This window comes from Spea bombifrons, chromosome 2 (genome assembly GCF_027358695.1).
Source record: "Spea bombifrons isolate aSpeBom1 chromosome 2, aSpeBom1.2.pri, whole genome shotgun sequence".
NCBI classification, from domain to species: domain Eukaryota; kingdom Metazoa; phylum Chordata; class Amphibia; order Anura; family Pelobatidae; genus Spea; species Spea bombifrons.
The window spans coordinates 121,465,230-121,483,621 of record NC_071088.1 but is presented as its reverse complement, the minus strand read 5'-3'; the positions used below and the strand labels follow the sequence as shown (position 1 = coordinate 121,483,621).

General features: G+C 44.8%; 1 protein-coding gene across 1 annotated transcript in view; it reads right to left on the bottom strand.

The window, feature by feature from the left end:
- The window catches only part of FOXO1 (forkhead box O1), a 34,120-nt gene extending 22,245 nt beyond the window's left edge, over positions 1 to 11,875 (bottom strand). The window contains exon 1 of the mRNA XM_053456327.1: positions 11,024 to 11,875. Within this exon, the coding sequence (XP_053312302.1) occupies positions 11,024 to 11,605 (582 nt within the window). The 5' untranslated portion in view covers positions 11,606 to 11,875. The remainder of the gene's footprint in view (positions 1 to 11,023) is intronic.
- Positions 11,876 to 18,392: the final 6,517 nt, after the last annotated feature.

Sequence of the window (18,392 nt, the reverse complement as noted above, 5' to 3'; positions counted from 1 at the left end):
GGTCAGATGTAACAACAACCAGCTGAGTAATTTCACCATTCTCCAAGCAGTATTTGCTATACCGGGTAGTAGACATATTATTAAACACATCTACAGACACCAGACAAGCCAGAAGGCTTGTTTTTCCTCACCTCATGGTGCTGCCACAACCACAAAGGATTCTGGGTAGGCACATGCAAATAAGGTCAACAATGATCACCTTTACCTCTATATCCACTTTATACATGGATCCCTTGATAGAGGGAAGAGTCAGCTCGGGAGGAACTTCTAAGACGAGGAAAGGCAGCAGAGAATTCTCGAACGGACCATAGAATGATCCAAAATACTTAAGGAACCTGCCAAAATTTACACCCAACTGTCAGAGACTTGGGTCATAAATTATAATAGGGCCACCTCAAGATGTACTGAACAAACCCCATTGCTGAACAGAAGAAGTCTTTAGCACAGTAATAGCAGGAGAAAGAGAAGCCGTCCTATACAGGATATATCTACTTAGAATAGTCCGAAAAGTCAGCTATATTAAAAGAAACTATACAAGAATAAACACAAACACTGGCATGAACTTTCACATACGCTGATTAGGTTTGAAGGTTGCTTCTCGATTCCTGAAAACGTTTAATCTATAGAACAAGCAAACAGCTAAAGAGGACAGAGGTTACAAAAATATTTTCCGCCGCAGACTGCTTTTCCGCTATATGTTACAGAAGGCAGCGCCCGCGAAAGGGAGTAAAGACCATGGCTGCTCTCGCCAGCAGAAGACCTCCTCTATCACGTCTCCAAGAAGCCAACAGACGGGGTTAAAGGTTTCAATTAGCCTAGAGTATACCGATCTATCCCTCGTGGCTCCATATAGCTTTTAACGGAGCCTATTACCCAACGGAAAAATAAGTAGTTCTTATGTAAATTACACCTCGTTTCAGAGAATGCTCTCAGCCCAGCAGATTTCCAGCAAAAAACGCTTTAAGAACGCTCAATTTGCATAAATTGCTGTACGTCTTCTCAACAACGCAGCAATTTTTTACTTTCTGGAAAAATATACTCTTGTTCCATGAAAACCATTCAATTCTTAAAAAAAAATGTAAAAAAAAATAAAGATTAGCTTTTGCTAACACTGCAAGATCAAATGTACCAATTATAATTGGATAATAACTATACTGATGAGTAATTACTGTCTGTTAAACTTTGCAATGTGCGGAGGTAACGCGCTTCATAACTGCAAAGTTATTCATTACAGGGCAAACTAAACAGATTTGGACTGAGACTAGCAATTAATTTCACACACATTAGGATCCCTATCTCATTATAAACCGATTTTGGCTTCTCGGGACAAACGACTTAGTAATTATACGACAATTACATCAATTATTAAATATGCTTGCCGCGAGTAAACTCCAGGCACATGCCCATAGATGCCCCTAATAATTGCAGTTCACATGACGTTGGTGTATGCAGCTGCCCGTGTACTCTGTTCATTTTACGGGTTATACCGACTTAAAAAAAGAATATAGCAGACGAGTCGCCAAAAATCTAAAACCTAGCCAGACCCAGAAACCTGACGATGATATACCATACCAAGAAAATATTGTTTAAGAAGACGGCACCGTGGGGTTAATGAAACCTAAAGACCCCCGGGGGTTACCCGTTATTAAAATTACAACAGAAGATTTTACCAATTTCTGCTGTGGTCGCGATTTTTACTTTTGAATTTATTTAATTTTATTGCAATATCTTCCTCCAGTCCTCCTTCCATGTTTAATGCATTCTCTGGCCGTCTCTACTGAAAACAGGAAGAGTAGAATTAACCAACTCAATCCGTTGGCTGGCATAGAGGTCACTGGCCGCCATTACTCCCGTTTACTTTAATGGGCACGAGCCGTGAGCTAATCGGTTCAGTATGGAGAGCCAAGGCTGGTATATGTTCTGAGAGCTCTATAGGTCCCGTCACGTTGGTTATTTGGCGACAGTGAACTGTACAAGTTGTGGTTAGCAACGCCACTTACACAACAGCAAGCCACTAATTACCTCGTCTGGCAATGCTGTCAAAGCTCAGCTGCCCCGAGGGGTAGATGGTGTACGGCGTGCTTACGTAACTCGTTCAATAATACCCTTATAACACCATTAGCATTGAAATGTGACACGGGGCGGTCACATGAGTCCTGTGTTTAAACACAGACTAGACAACCATGTCATCTTGCTTAGTTAGCAAGAATAGTTGCCAATTTTAACAGAAATGTAGTTGAAAAAAAGCTGAGAAAATTATCAGAGCATGAAATGTAAGAAGGGAACCGACGACCTGAAGGCGTATCGGAGCAGGTCATTAACACGCCAGGATTATCTATACCAGGTGGATGAACGTAATAAAACGTACGGAGACACGCAATGCCGAGCACCGGCAGCCGTAGAAGCCTGCTCTGGTATATAGAACTAGCGCTGGTAAAAGAATAAAGAGAGATAAGCGTTCGGATACAGTGCTGGACCAACCACAGCAGAAGTTACGGAATTCAGATTTTCGGCAAACGAGGTCTTACACCATTATGAGGTTTCCTCCACTTCCCTAATACTCCATCACCATCAGTGGCGGAACTACCGGGGTCGCAGGGGTCGCTACTGCGACCGGGCCCTGGAGTTCTGCCAGTCAGGGGGGCCCAAGGGGTGCCGAGCGGTTGCTGAAAACGACCGCTCGGCAACTCTTGGGCCCCCCTGACTGACAGAAATCCAGGATGCCTCTGCTCCCCGCCGCTGCTGCCGCCGCCGTCTGCCTCAGCGCTGCCCAGAGTGCAGTGTTGGGAGCGCGAGGTGTTTGTCTCGGGTGCCGACGCTTCACGCTGAGCGCCGGCACGCCTCACGCTCCCAACACAGCACTCTGGGCAGTGCTGCGGCAGTAGCAGCAGCGGCGACGGTAAGTGACCTACAAAGTGGGTAGATCATGAGAAGGGGGGGTAGGGAGGGAGTGGGTAGATCATGAGAAGGGGGGTAGGGAGGGAGTGGGTAGATCGTTAGAAGGGGGGTAGGGAGGGAGTGGGTAGATCGTTAGAAGGGGGGTAGGGAGGGAGTGGGTAGATCGTGAGAAGGGGGGGTAGGGAGGGAGTGGGTAGATCGTGAAAAGGGGGGGTAGGGAGGGAGAGGGTAGATCGTGAGAAGGGGGGGTAGGGAGGGAGAGGGTAGATCGTGAGAAAGAGATAGATGGGTTGGGGGGGCCCTTAACAGATTCTCGCACCGGAGCCCTGAGGTTTCTAGTTACGCCCCTGATCACCATGCTTGCTAACTTGGGCTCCAGGTGTCCCGGGACATAAAGAGGGTGGGGCCTAAAGTAGGAGGAGTTATGCGATGCTGGGTGGCTTCTCCTGACTTTAGGCTCCACCTTTTCTGTCTCATCTAGCAGCTTTTAGGCTATGTGCCCCTCTCTGACATATACACCTTAAATACAATGTTACTCGTGCACAGCGTAATGCATAGGCAGCATTTTTTTGCTGGGACACTCCAGAATTTCAAGGGACAGAACCTAAAAAAAACAAAACCGTCTGTGTAAGGAATATTTTTGCTAGGGAAAAGTAAGACAATCTCATTTGATGTTCATGTTGCCGTCTTCTCTCTTCATTCTTCACCGGTCGCATTCTGATGTTTGAAATCTACCAGCAAACACTGTACCAGATGTACAGAGAGGATACACAAAAAACAGACACACAAAAAGTAAATGGTGCATAATGTTAAAGAAAAGGGGCATCTGAAATAAAATTAAAAAATGGAGGGGGGCACGCAGATTATATGTTGGCTTTAAAGGCCTTTTCCTTTACCGATAACTTAAGTTTGAGGAGGTTCCCTTCTATTTGAGTAAATACGGTATTTGGGATCTGCTTCTAGTTTTGAGGTTGAATACCAGCATAATCAGAGCCAAAGAAAAAATAAAAGCCGCTGTATTTCTGCTAAGCAAACACAGAACACCCGGGTTACATGTAGTTTACTGCTGAAACTGCCAATGTTAGCCATTGTACAGCGCTGCGGAATATGATGGCGCTATGTTAAAGAACATTGTGCCTTTCTGCACAACAAGCACCATGCACATATATCAACCAATGTTCATGTACAGCGGTCTCAACCCCCCATAAAAAAACAAAAACATTTTCTACTGGCATTAAGGTTTCCTCCAATAAGACCCCCTGAGGTTTATTTTGTATAACATTGGCGTTCTGCGAGCCATTAACCCTTTGTGTATTGAAATGAAACAGGTGTGAGAGGAGGGAAGCAGATGTATAGAAGCAGGTAAAGTGATGGGAGCGTGTGAGTAAGGGAGTAGGAGTCGGGGCACACCTATGTGACATGCCGGGTTTCACCTGAAATCGTCAATTCACAGGAATGAGGGACCGGCTGACTCACGGTGAGTCACTCGCCTGGGCGTATAAAAGAATATCCAGCACACAAAGAGTGCCTCGAGCCAGTGACAGGGGATCTGCCTACTCAACGGCACGCGCGTTTGTGTTGATTGATACACGATATACATGGATTTAATATATTCCTATACCGGTATATTGAGAACTGTAGGATTTGGGAATGGGGCTGCATCACCTTAATGCAAACATCATAGAAAATAAGTGGATTAGCGACGGGATACAAGCCAATAAACCTATCATACGGGTTCCTGATAAAAATGATTAAAAGCCACCCATGTACAGCGTGGGAGACGTGATCACTGGCGTTTGTACGATTATCGGATAAACCCAGGGGAACGTAATAGGGAGAGGATGGACAGGAAAAAAGGGGTCATAATCTAGGACTAGAAGAGCAGAGGTTTAAACGTGACGTAAGGAAGTGTTACAAAACAGAGTGATTGATAAGTGGAACAGCCTCCCAGCAGATGTGGCAGCAGTTAATACAGAGAGGGAGTTTAAACACGGATGGGACAGGCATCTAAGACGGGACCAACGACTGACTAAGGTCCGAGTCTATACATCAGGATAAATGGGCTGAATGGGTCTCATTCTGTGCTTCTATGAAATAGTTATCCATGTTTAGCTTATTGTGGAGGTGACAAGATGTATAGGGGGTTTAATGGAAACACACCGTAAGGGTAGCCAGGGGCTGGGTGAGCATTATTGGAGTGGTGGTTCCAGTGTAGCAGGAATGCTTGACGCTGGCACAGAAAGTGAAGTATTGCGGCGTGCAGCAGTTAAAGCCCTTCATCCCTTCGCTTGCGCTGTGAATGCTCGTGTGCGTCCTTGATCGAATGAAGAGTTCCTGGAGAATTTACACGTGCGGCTCCACAAGGAGAAAATATTTGCTTACAGATTTTTTCCAGGTATTACATAATGTCTTACAGTGAAAACAGGAATTTAAACATAGACTTCCCCACCGAATCAGAAGGAAGTGATTTATGGTCAATTTCCACTATCCACACAGAAAAACATATCCTGTGTGTGGGACTGACGTGGGAGCAAAGCATCCAGCCGCCAGCGTGAGCACCGACGACCGCTTCCTTTGGCAGCGATGGTAACCGGGTCTTAAAGGGACAACCCAGCCGTCACGCCTGTGATTGGCTGCTCTAATCCTTACGTTACAGGTAAAGAACGTACATTAAGGAGCTCACAAAGTAATATGCATTCATCGTTGGTGGGGCTGTATGGTCACTTTAAATCATGGATCACTTTATTTACTTCTTCACCAGTACTTGCGCAATAAAATATATCATTATAAATGCAGCAGGATGAGAAAATATATTCTCATGTCCTAGACATAGTTAGACAGGTTCTGTGTTTCAGGGCTAAAATGTCTTAAAGATAATATTTTTGACTATTCACATGCTTCCAGCAGTCACGCCGCCTAGTAACCTGGCCAGGGCTGAACTTAATGGAAACGGGGCACACGTCACTAGTACACGTCTGATGAACATGCCAATGCGGCTGATCATGGAAGGGGAAACACTCTGCAGGGCACCGTGTGTCGGGGGAGGGGGGGGTCAATCTGTAGGTAAAAGGACCAGTCATGTCAATCAAGGGATGTTCATTTAGGCCAATGAAAACATTACCTCCATGATCTGCTTTAATGTTTCTAATAGCATGTAATGGTTTATGCTTGTGACACGCCAGTGACATTCTCTTAATATTGGGGACACATATCCAAAACAAAAGCAACTGCTGGCCTAGACGTGTGCCGATACACGGGACCTGTGTGTCGATACACGGGACCTGTGACTACGCCGGCAGCTCTGGATTCAGCCTCACTATAAGAGAGGTTATGTATGTATGTATGTATGTATGTATGTATGTATGTATGTATGTATGTATACACATACACACACACACACAGATAGAGCATTCTCAAGTTGAGACAGATTCATTAGGGGAACCCAAAAGTTTATGGGTGAAAAGAATATACGACAGCAATAAACAAAAGAGACACTTCCTCTGGGCTAATTAACACAACGGTGTACCACCTAAAATTAAACATGTAAATGTGACAAAGCACCGTGAAGCACGCCATCTGTTTCATGTTTACGAAGGAGAGCGTGTTGTTTTTGATGTGACCAAAGCTTTATTATTATTGTTATAGGAGCAGAAGCTGACTGCCAGAACACCTAGAAAACGATTGCTAGCTCTTTGGCTGTACTGCGGTCCTTTGTATTACAGAAGTATCGCTCTATAGATACTGATCTCAATCGCCTACATTTGCTTGTCCTGTGGCCCTATGTCATACGTAAACCAGCGGCGGTTAAAATACCTGCATCGCTTTACAAAATATATATACACAGACATATGGAAATATATCGTCATCAGCAAGAGAATGCAGCCATTTACAGAGATCAGAGAAGCGGAGATGATCAGGGCTAATTAGTAGCACCGGGCCTGAGAGCTCTTTATTTATAAGTTATACAGAGCACGTGGCTTATCACGGAATGTAAATAAGTCATTGAACTCTCATCCCTGCTCCCTACACGCATGCACAGCCCTTAATAAGGACCACGGAAGCGATTAGGTGGTGTAGAGAGCTGCGAGAGACGTATGAAACTCCGGGACCTTAGTCATATTACCAGCGAAGCGACTGCTATTCACATCTGTTACTTCTGCGGCTTTTTGGCAGTCTGCTCCACCCCAGCTATTTCCTCTACCGAAAAAGGCACGGCCACCTAAACCTGCTTCTTCTAACCCTTTCGTTAAAAAAAAACTTCCACCTGAGAACAGAAGAAAATACCAGCTGGTGATTTATTCTAAGAAAACAAAAATCATGCATTAACATACACATTAACAAAAACGGTGACAGGCGGGGGGGGGCATGAAAGTGTTATGCATTGTATGTGGTATACGGGTATATCTATGATGGGCACGCGGATCATTGGAGACGGGTATAAGGAGATAGTACGACCGACACGCGGACCACTGGAGACGAGGATACGGTCCGGCTCATTTCACATACATAATGTAGGAAGATGGGCTCCGAACGCCAGCTGCCCGCTGACAGGACATGTCCATCCGTTAGAAACTAGGAAAATGCTAGGCAAGCAACCAAAGGTCGTCTACAACACGTGTCTGAGAACTGCACATGCGCAGAACACACGCTGGAGGGAATGACAGCACAATATTAAGTGCACAAGTTACATTTTTTTAAACTTTGTTGTTACTTAAAATGTTAAAGTTACGACCAAACAAGTATGGGTGTCTATCAACTACACTGTGGCAACGGGGCGCTTTTAAATAAGACAGAAGTTACAAAGTCCACAATTCACAAGACAAAAGGTGTCAAATAATAAAAGGCAATGAATTCCCTCGAAAAAGTCTTACCCGCTGATTGCCACATACAGTAACACGTTACTATTCTAATGGTGTCCGAATGCAAAAAAAAATAAAATAAAAAAAAAAATCACTCCCATCACGCTCAGGCATTTCTCAGGAATATGTGCTCGGTCACAGTTAAGTAAAGGATTGTGGAGCACAAGAGCCGGGCAGCAATCATACGACGTTTGCTTACAGACCTCCATCCAAAGTAAATCAATTACCAACAGGCCCCAAGAGCGGTTATAAATCTCCTCCATGCAAACAGTGCCGGGTAAGTCATGGCCGGACCCACCACACACAGGTGGAAGCAGCCGGTTCAGGGCCAGCCATGGACTCTGTCTATCTTATGTCACAATCCATTAAAAGGAATAAACCGTCGCGGCTCTACAGTATAATGGTCATACTCGTCATGTCATCCAACACACTCTATACCAAGACTGCTCATACTACGAAGCGTTAAACGGAATGGTTCCCGCGTTTGTAACCCAAAAAAGCCATGAGGATGCATTCTCAATAAGCAGCCCATACTGGGACTTAACCCTTTCCAAACCAGAGGTCAAAAACAATCAGGCACTGGCATTCTTTCCATACAATATTTTAATGTATAACAACAATATTTAGTACAAAACATAGCAATGACTACAGTACTGAAATACACCGCGGGCAACCTAACCACAGTGGTGCAACAAAACACTACCTAGGAAGATACTTGGACTAATAAACATTTTGCTAACATGCTAAAAATCGGCTGTAACCTATATGAAGCCGGGGAGGAGCGCTGCTGCCCAATCATACAACATACGCAACGTGCCCAATGCACGCCATTACTTCACACAAAGGGTTAATTACGATGCAGGGATCAGGGATATAAAAGTCACTAATCATATTTTTATGATCGTTATTTGCATGCAGAGCAATTATTTTCCAGTTACGATCTCATTATTTTTACAATACATTTTTCATCGCAGCGATTGTTCTCCGCGCTATTAAAACCTCCCCGCAAGCCTTAGCCTCACTTTATGGGCTGAGTTTTATGATGCGATTTGCACACACACCAGAAAATCAAGTCATTACAGGTCGCAACGCTGACAAAATTACTTCGTTATTCTTCATTTGGCAGCAAAGGAATTGCCCTGTAAAGCACAGCTGACCCTTTTGGCAATGAAACGGTTAGCACACAATTTGCTTTTTGTCTTTGGGATGGCGTGTGAAGTTTAATCCCCGGAGGAATGTGGAGGAACTTTGGTACCAAGATCAGGCGTATTTCTCTAGGAGACGCGCTCGGTGCAGTTAGCCGGTGGGATTTCTGGTTGGCATTTCCCAAATAACTCATCGGGAAGTAGGCTACCGAGCCCGGGGGCGGCTCTCGTCCTCTTTTAAGGGCCACATCTCAAACACAAGCAATAAACACTCGCCCCTACCATGTCCACTGAAGGGACCCCATAGACCAATAGGACCCCTAGGCAGCTACCCAATGGGTCTACATAGTGGCAGCACATGGACATGACAGATTCACCAAAAGCCCGTAGCCTTCAGCTGCTCTGAAAATAATTTCCTATGACTCATTGTAATGCAAGGCTGTCGAGAACACGTAACAGGAGGAATCCATTTATCTGAGCAAGTGGCACTAATAGCAACCGTTACATATGAAAAGCAATTAACATCGGAAATTAAGCAGGTATTGATGAGCACGGCAGGAAACATGGCCCATGGGTGCTACCATCTAACCTAGTTTTGCTGTGATTTCACTACTTTGAGGCGAGATGTTTAAACCATTAATGAAATGCAAAGAGAGAAAAAGAGAAAAGTATAATTTCAGATGGAAAGTTAGTGATGCTTGAAAAACAGATTCATAATTTTCTCGCTGACCTCAGCAAAAAAGCACCCACACTAAGCCTAATATGAGTAACTTCAGAGAGGCATCACCTGGCCTGTGCTCATTATAAAAGGAGGAAACATTGATTCACCGTATTTTCCAAAACCAATCTCAAGAGTTTCTCAGATTATTTCATTCTATAAAACAAATGTGACAAATCCCGGGTCGTTCTGTGGCTACATTTCCCTGTCTTTCCAGCAGCATTGAGTTAGACATAGAAAAAGCTTACTGACAGTCCAACTACTGGCTAACGACGGTAGCTGCAAGGACTCTTTGGAAAAGCCAGCTTCCTGGGGATGCCATTGTGATCATACATTTAAAGAAACGGCCCATTTATGATGAGTTTTATGACTGTTTAGCGATGTGACCCATGATGGGCATCGTTTTCAAAAGAGCAGCTAACCAAGGAAGAAGCCAAAATGCCATGGCCCAAAAACTGGCAAAAATTAAAGCCACCCCAGATGATTTGAGCGCTCCGAGTTGAGGTGTCAACAAGTAACATTAAGAAGCAAACTTTTCAGAGCAGCAAAATTATCAATACAAGGAACCACCATCTGTTGCATAAGGTGCTTTCTTTTTTGATCCAAACGAAGTAAGATACTAATGTTTCTTGGCATGGTTACACAGAGACTACTGGTGAAAAGTGGGAGGTGGTAACAGAATTTGGTATGAGTAAGAATCAAAGAATCACATTAAAAACACACTCGCAGTGTAATGTCCAAGGAGATCTGAACACTTCGGCATTCTCAATTGTCTATTGTATGTAATGTATTAAGTTTAACCGGAGGATATGGTCTTCCTCAGGATGCACTCAAGAGGAAATGGACAGTGGAGGGAATTTGTCACTACATACAATGCACCATTGAGGGGTCACGATGAGGCCCACCATCCACACGCTCTCATCTAGTTAGAGCTTTAAATCACTCAAGTGTGAAATTACCTAACAGAGGTAACAAAAACTCTCAGGAGTCTTGTTAAATTACACCCAGTAACACCATGGGGGCAGCTACTGTAATCAACCCTGGAGCCTGTCTGGTAGGTGAACAGATGCTGCTGTCCCAAATGCATCATCATCATCATCATCATCCAACACATCTCATAACCAATTCCCTTGGCTTGTCTGCAGCCAGATCTAAAGGCTTAAGACCTAGAGGCAACACCATGCTGGCCAACTCCATATATGATGACCGCTGCGCAGCTCTACACCTTAAATTAGTAGGTAAAGCATCATAGGATCGAATTCTTAATTGAAGCTGAGAGGCCAGAATGTAACAAGCACCAACTTCAAGATTCTTAAGTAAAGCTAGAAAAGCCTTGGCATGACCAATGTACACAGAATGCTGAAGACAAGGAACCTGGTCTACTGAAGCCACCACAGACCCACCTTCCATCCAGCCGAGCTGTTGCTGTCCCCCTTGTCCTTGAAGTAGGGGACGCTCTTAACCATCCAGTCGTAGATCTGGGACAGGGTGAGTCTCTTCTCGGGAGAGCTCTCTATGGCCTGGCTGATGAGGTCGGCGTAGGACAGGTTGCCCCAGGCATTGCGGCGGGAGGAGCTGCTCTTGCGGGGCTGTTGGGCTCCCAGGGGGGACGGGGAGGAGGCCGGTGACAGAGCCGGGAGGGCAGGTGACACATGCAGCGGGCCGGCCTGGGGGTGCTGTTGCTGTTGCTGATGAGGGTGCTGCAGCTGGCGCAGGTCCCCACACGGGAAGTCACCGCAAACTCCCAGAGCCTCGGCCGGGTCATAGTCCTCGCTCTCCTCCAGCAGGCTCAGGTTGCTCATAAAGTCCACATTGCCGGCCGCTGGGTCCGGTTGTAAGGAAGGGGCCGGGGACGAGTTTGCCGAACTACTCGGGTTAAAGTCAGGACGGGGTAAGGGCCAGGTACAAGACCTGGGCCGGGCTAGAGGTTCAAAATCCGGGTCTATCTCCACCACTGGCGGAGGGGGCTGCGGTGCTTCAGCCATGGCACCCTACTTACCCCCTGTACCGGGACAGTTAAGTCGGAGAGCGGGTCACAGTAGCCGGGGAACACCAGTAAACTGCCCGCAAACACCACACAAAGTTTCAGTCACTTCATGAGCTCCTGGCTAAGGTCCTGCGGCCGCACCGAGGTGACTGGGAACGGACACTCTCCGAGGTTCCAAAAACCAGCGTTGCCCGCAGAGTTCGGAGCCCCGCTCTGCTCGGCAGCCGCCTGTTGAATGTCTGAGAAACTCCGAGCGGCCCCCGGCAACAAGCAGCAGTTTACTGGAACACAGCATGCATGTCACGCAACGGCCCCTCCTACCTCCTTTAAACAGTGGGCGGGGCCTCCCTGTCTGTGCAGGGCTAGGACTCGTCCAATAGGAGCCCTGTCTGTCAGTCCCCTCCCTACTTAAGCCACTGTGTGGGCGGTAACGAGCGGTAGAGTTGAAGTGAGGCTTTCTACGCACCCTTATGCTCCTGGGCGCTAAAAATTATTCTGGCCGTGGCCGGACTGCAACTCCCATCATCCGACTGGCCTCTGCATTGGAGGCAGCGTACCTGCAGTAGCACGCAGCCATCAGCTGAACGGACCTATGATGAATGGCGATGCCACGCTTTGTTGATGCCCCCAGCCGTGAAATGGTTAGCGGCCGCTCTGGGTGGCTCTCTGTAGTAATCCCGTCAGGTTTGTTTATACTCCTGCGTGTTGGAGTCTGACGTGGAGCGTGTAGCAAACTCCACTACTCATCATCACAACACACGGCGGGAAAACAAACAGAGCGGTTTGTGTCATAAACCCTCAGCCTTGGAGTCAGAGTGTCGGCATCAGCCGCAGGCAGCGAACGAGCGCTGAGGGGAATGACACCGGCGGATAACAACACGTCGGTGTTTATGTGCCTGCTTCGTGTGGAGACTTACCCCTCACCTCATGTCTGCCCTTCGGTCCGTGCTGAATAAAGCAAACTGTGGCTTCTATTATTATTCTTTATTTATGTATTAAGCGCCAACATAGTCCACAGCGCAGTACAATTTAAATACGGGGTGGTTAACACGCAAAGTGCCAGGCCAAGTGCTAGAAGCATCATATAGCCCCCCAGGAACCATGCTAAGTCTCTCGATACATTTAGTGTCAGTATAGATATAGACCTCTTGTGGATGTGCTTCTTGTATTGCGGAGGCTTCCACTGCGCCTCTGTCAGCTACCAGGTCAACTTCTACACGTTTAGGGCACAGTTTCTGGCTGTCCGGGCCCTAGACCGGCATGAACACCAGCCCTGGTAGCCGACATGAAATGATAAATATAATCAATAAATCAAAAAGTTGTTAGATCCGCTGTACAACCTGTTGGAAAGTAGACCTGATACTTTTCACTGTTTGTGGTCCCATCACCGAACTAGAAGTAGGCGCCAACATTGCTCATGGTGGACATTTACTGGGGTCTGTGGTGGACAATTTAATGATGTTCTATAGACCTTGCCACGGATGGACACTTGGCCGGTCCCAGTACTGAAGGAAGCAGTTAATCCATTGACAGGGTTCCTTTCCATTGCTCCTGCTGCAGGTTGCCTGCCCTGGCCATTGTGATGAACAAGTGACCCCCTATGGTATTCTGGATCATTACATTCATATCAGCCGTGGCCACCAGTGTCTCCTCCAGCCTCCCCGTCGCCTCTGAGCAGGTCGTTGTTGCCCCGAAAATATTGTGCAACGTTATCCGGAAATTTCAGCATTTTTCTCATCATGTTTTGATACTATAAAGTGGACATTACCTCCTATGTAAGTATGGGAGGGGTAGGGAAAGATGTTATGATTGTTTATAGAGTGCCTATAAAACATAGGAACAGAAAAACAGAATTTGAAGGCAGATAAGACCCATTTGGCTCATTTTTCCTGATGTAAAGACCTTAACCAGTCCTTGGTCTTGTCATATGCCTGTCCCGGTGTATTTATGTCCTTTAGTTAATGTTGCTGGTTTGGGTTATGTTTGGAATAATCTGGGAATAATTTTCCCTCACAGCCAGCTTTACTTTGATGAATATTCCGACTAATCTTTTTTGGCTTTCCGTCCAGTGCTTCTCTCATCTGTAGCTTCCTCATGCGATCTTATAGCCTGTTATAAAGACCCCAAAACTGAACTGGTACTGAAACGCAAATAACTCATACCAACTGGCCCAGAACATATTTGTCAACATTATGTCATACACGATTGTAGTGATGTCATTACTTGGAAGAGTTGTGGTATCATTTCCATATTATGTGGCAGTAACACAGCACAACCCAACTCTGTTATGCCAAGCTGTGCAGGACAAATGAGACTTACTGTCAGGACTCTCTTGCTCAAATCAGGACAGCCGGTAAATATGCTAGAGAATCACACACATATTGATCCGTATGGGAGTTCGGCACATGGATTTACCATGAAGCCTCATCAGAATGTCTCCAAAACTAGGAGAGGTCCATTGTTGTCTGTTAATATCTGCAAGAAAAACCCTGTTACATCTGCAACAAAATAAATAAAAGGTGTATTTTATGTAAAATCTTTTGGAACAAATGATGGATGATGAAATGTGGACAATCCTCATCAATGGTCGATTTTTTTATGTTACACTTGGAATTATTTGTAAACTTGTACAGAAAGTAACAACTGTGCATTTATCCTTCCAGACACTCCATGCCATGTGGTTTCATAGAATATTCACCATTCCCTGAGTTATTGTAGTATAATATATTGTAGAATATATCTGCTGATTTTAGGAAGCACAAAAAACTTTATTTTGTATCACTTTTTGTAAACCCAAGAGGTTTGAGGACACAAAACATAATCCTAAAAATAATCAAAAAAAGTCAGTGCCATGTGTACTGGTTTTGCTATATACGATTATAAATTATGAAAAGTAACCAGTCTGCAATACCAAGCAATATAGACATCTGATATCATGAATCTAAGATGAGACCAAGGACTGATTATGGTCCAAACCTTTCAAGCAGGAAGATCAGGCAGACTAAATGGCCAGAAAAGGTTCTTATCTGGTGTCACATTCTATGTTCTGTAATAAAGCTACAGATAAAATGGATTCATTCATTAGCTTCTACCTGCCCTACAAATTGTTTTGATTGAGCCAAATGGCTCTCCTGGGAGAAGGCCCTTCCCACACTAACAAACCTCCTTAACTGACCAGTCTAACGTCCTTATCTAAAGGAGAATGCAGATTCATTGAGAGTACTTTAATATACATGCCAAAAGAAAAAAAATAAAATGAATGTAAAGCTTATCTGACACAGAAGAGGTTTCCCCATAGCAGCAGTGTCAGGAAAGAGCTCTCATTGAACTCAATGGCAGCCCTTTCCACACATGTGCCCGGGGGTCTGAACAGATCCCTGCACACAGCACTCACCGAGCCAGCGCCGGAGATGACTGGCGGTGAATATATCACGTGCAAGGAGATCAGCCAGGCATATAGGGCATTTAGCTGCAGGGTTTGGGGAGAAGCAAATACATATGAGGGGATTCTGCAGAATCCCCCATGCATTTTTGCAAAACAGACCACATGAAAATTTAAAGGGACCACATACCTATCATTTGCAATAATGTGCATATGATGGCTGGAGTGTCCCTTTAAGACCAATAAAACACTAGCTGCAGTGGACCGGCTTTAAAACATACTAACTGCTTTTCCAGTCTGTATTTCATAATTCCTTGGACAGGTTTAAGGAACATACATTGGCCAAAAATTTTAAGAACTGTGGGTCTACCTCGGTCTACTTGCCTGAGTGGTTGGCACAACATAGGGGGTGACAGCTGCACAAGTCATATATTTGGGGAAAAAATGAAAAGGGTGGAACTCTGTATTCCTTCTTCTTAACTGTTAAATCCATCAATAATCTAAGACTCTGGGAATGGTCAGCGGTGGGATCTTGACTCTACAAAGTGTACCTATAGCCACAGAGTCCTTGGGTATGAAAATATTTTGTGTGCCCTGTTTTGTGCTCTATTTTCAATGGAGCCAACATTCTTTTTGTGGAATACATGATGTGACGTTTGCATTAACCCATCTATTGGTAGGTGTCAGTATATTGCCAACATAAGGTAGAGTGCGGTATTCTTTCATTAGTTTTTTTTATAACCATCGGCGTGCTAAAGTGGTGTGCAAAAAAAATCACAAAAAGGACTTAAAATCAAATGTTTGCTACATAGTCATTAAATTATGGTGTCTCGCTGCGTTATCGAATAATGGAAATATATTGTATTTTTCACGAGGATCAGTTGATTACAGACACAGCCCCCTTCTTGAAATTCTTTAAAAAAGATGTGTCTGTACACATTTGAAAAAATGCTTACTGGCAACTATGCCACAATAATATATTATTTTTTTAAAGAATATTATGCAGACGTGTAGCATTCCATAAATATTTTTATGGCATTACAGTTCTACAGTATCCTACTCACCCCGGGTATATTAGATACAAAAAGCTGTAAAAGGCAACATAAAATCAGAATATCAGAACACTACTCTTATATAATGGTAACAAATACATAACAAATATACATTTACACATACAGGGCCCTGTCTGTGAGCTTGTTATCTGGCCTTATGATACTTTTATACAGGAATGGTGGGCTTTTGAGAGCCCCGCTCAAGATCTTACAATCCAAAAGAGTTAAATGGGTAATTGAAACAAACGGAGGGGCAAAAAATGTAAATAGTAGCTCGCTTGTAGCAGTAATTGGGGGTAAATGGGTTAAGGATGCAAAAGAGAATACTTAGAGCCAAACACTTTCTGTCCCAAAATGGTATAAAGAGTAGCTGTTGCTGGTAGGAAGCTGTATTCGCAAAGTATGTGCACATATTATCAAGATAAAGGTGACGATTTTTATAAAATGATGTACCCACAAATTTTTCATTTTGTTTTGGGCCATTCTTGAAGTGGAAATGAGCCAAAAACGATTCAGACAATTACGTACCCTGCCCATTCAGTTTAACCGAATATTAATGGTAATTTTTAATTGGGGAAGGGAATTTGTTGCCTGTTGCCCATGTTCACTCTCCCTCACGCTCTCATTCTCTCTCTCTCTCATTCTCTCTCTCACTATCTTCGTTGCCAACCACTTCTGCCGACCACTTCCGCTTCCGCATCTTGTTCTTCATATTTTATCTTCTCACTTCTCTTCTCTCTTCTAAATTCAATCTGCTACCTTTAATGTTCTATATTCGCCCGCATTTCCGCGGACATAACCAGACGGGAACTTCCACTGTAGTACCATGACGGTACTTCAAAGGATGGAAAAGACGTCACTGTAAGCACCATCCGCGGTAGCGGAATTCGAAGATGGCCGCACGTCCAGTGGCCATCTTTGAATATTGTTTTTAATAAATTTTGTTTTGGATTTTATAATCAACTAATTTCCCCCCAGCCCATTTTCCCCACTATATCCTTTATCCCCTCCACTACACTACCTATCGCGTTCACTAAAGCACCTGTCCCCCCACAGTGGGGGGGGGGGCAGTGGTGGTAGTGGGGGGGAATAGAGGCTAGTAGTGGGGGGAACAGGGCTAGTGGGCCCTCCACTACAAGCCCCCTGTCCCCCCCCACTACAAGCCCCTGTCTGTCCCCCTACTACAAGCCCTGTCCCCCCACCTATAGCCCCTGTACTCCTCACTACAGTACCTCCCCCCCACTTCAGGACGGGAGGGGGGCCCACCATTATATTGTTTGCCCAGGGCCCACCAGAGTCTTGAATCGGTCGTGGGCGTCACCGAAGGTACTGTTATTTTGCCCTAACTCTAACTCAGGGCAATATGACAGCGCTTCCCCTGACGTCCTCTCCCCGACCCTCTAATCTGAAACATGCAAATTTCATTAAAATTCATATGAATCGGAATGCACAAGTCTACTCACTACATTATCTCATACTGTAGGTCTTTTAAAGTCCAAAAATACTTGCCAAAAAGAGCAAAGAGACACCTTTCAATAAGGAGTGTATTCAAGTAAGATTCCTAATCCATCCGAGGAAGTTTGCAGAATCTTTCACCGAAAGATAGATGTCACCAGTGATTGTCACCTTTCAGAAGTCACTTTTGTGCAGGTTCACAAAGCAGAAAAACCTGTTTTGTTAGTATTGCTACTAAAGCCTAAATTGAGATGTTATAAACACCATGAATGGGCCTCAACTTTACTTGTGAAAAGAACTTTTTATTGTGACCTTGTGTACAATATACCCTCAAAGGAGTGTCTTTGTGTCATATGTCACAGAATGCCACATTTGCTGCCTGCCCTTTATGACCTTTGCTTTCATATGTTAGTGTTTTGTTGCACGTTACATTCATAGCGATGAGTTAAACAGCAAACCATAGAACTGAAACCATTAAGGATACCGTATATATATATATATATCAGTGATGGCGAACAGGAAGGGAATTAGTTAAGAACTATTTTACTTAAGTATACACCCAAAGCCAAAGAGGAGAAGGCTGTACTCATAGCATATACTGATGCAGCCAGGGCCGGCCTTAGGGGTATGTGGCCGCACAGGGCGCCATGGCAGCAGGGGCGCCTGCCCGGGACTTAAATTAAAACATCGTTTTTTTGTTTGTTAGTTTTTTAAACTTTAGTTAACATCATTCATGGTAAATAAAGTTAAAAAACAAAAGAAAAAAAAAAACGGTGCTTTAATTTATGTCCCGGGCAGGGGCGCGCGAGCGGTTGCTCATGAAGTTTTCAGCAACCCCTCGGCGCCCCTCACTCTCGGTGACTCCGTCGCGGTGCCGGCATGATGTCATATTCCAG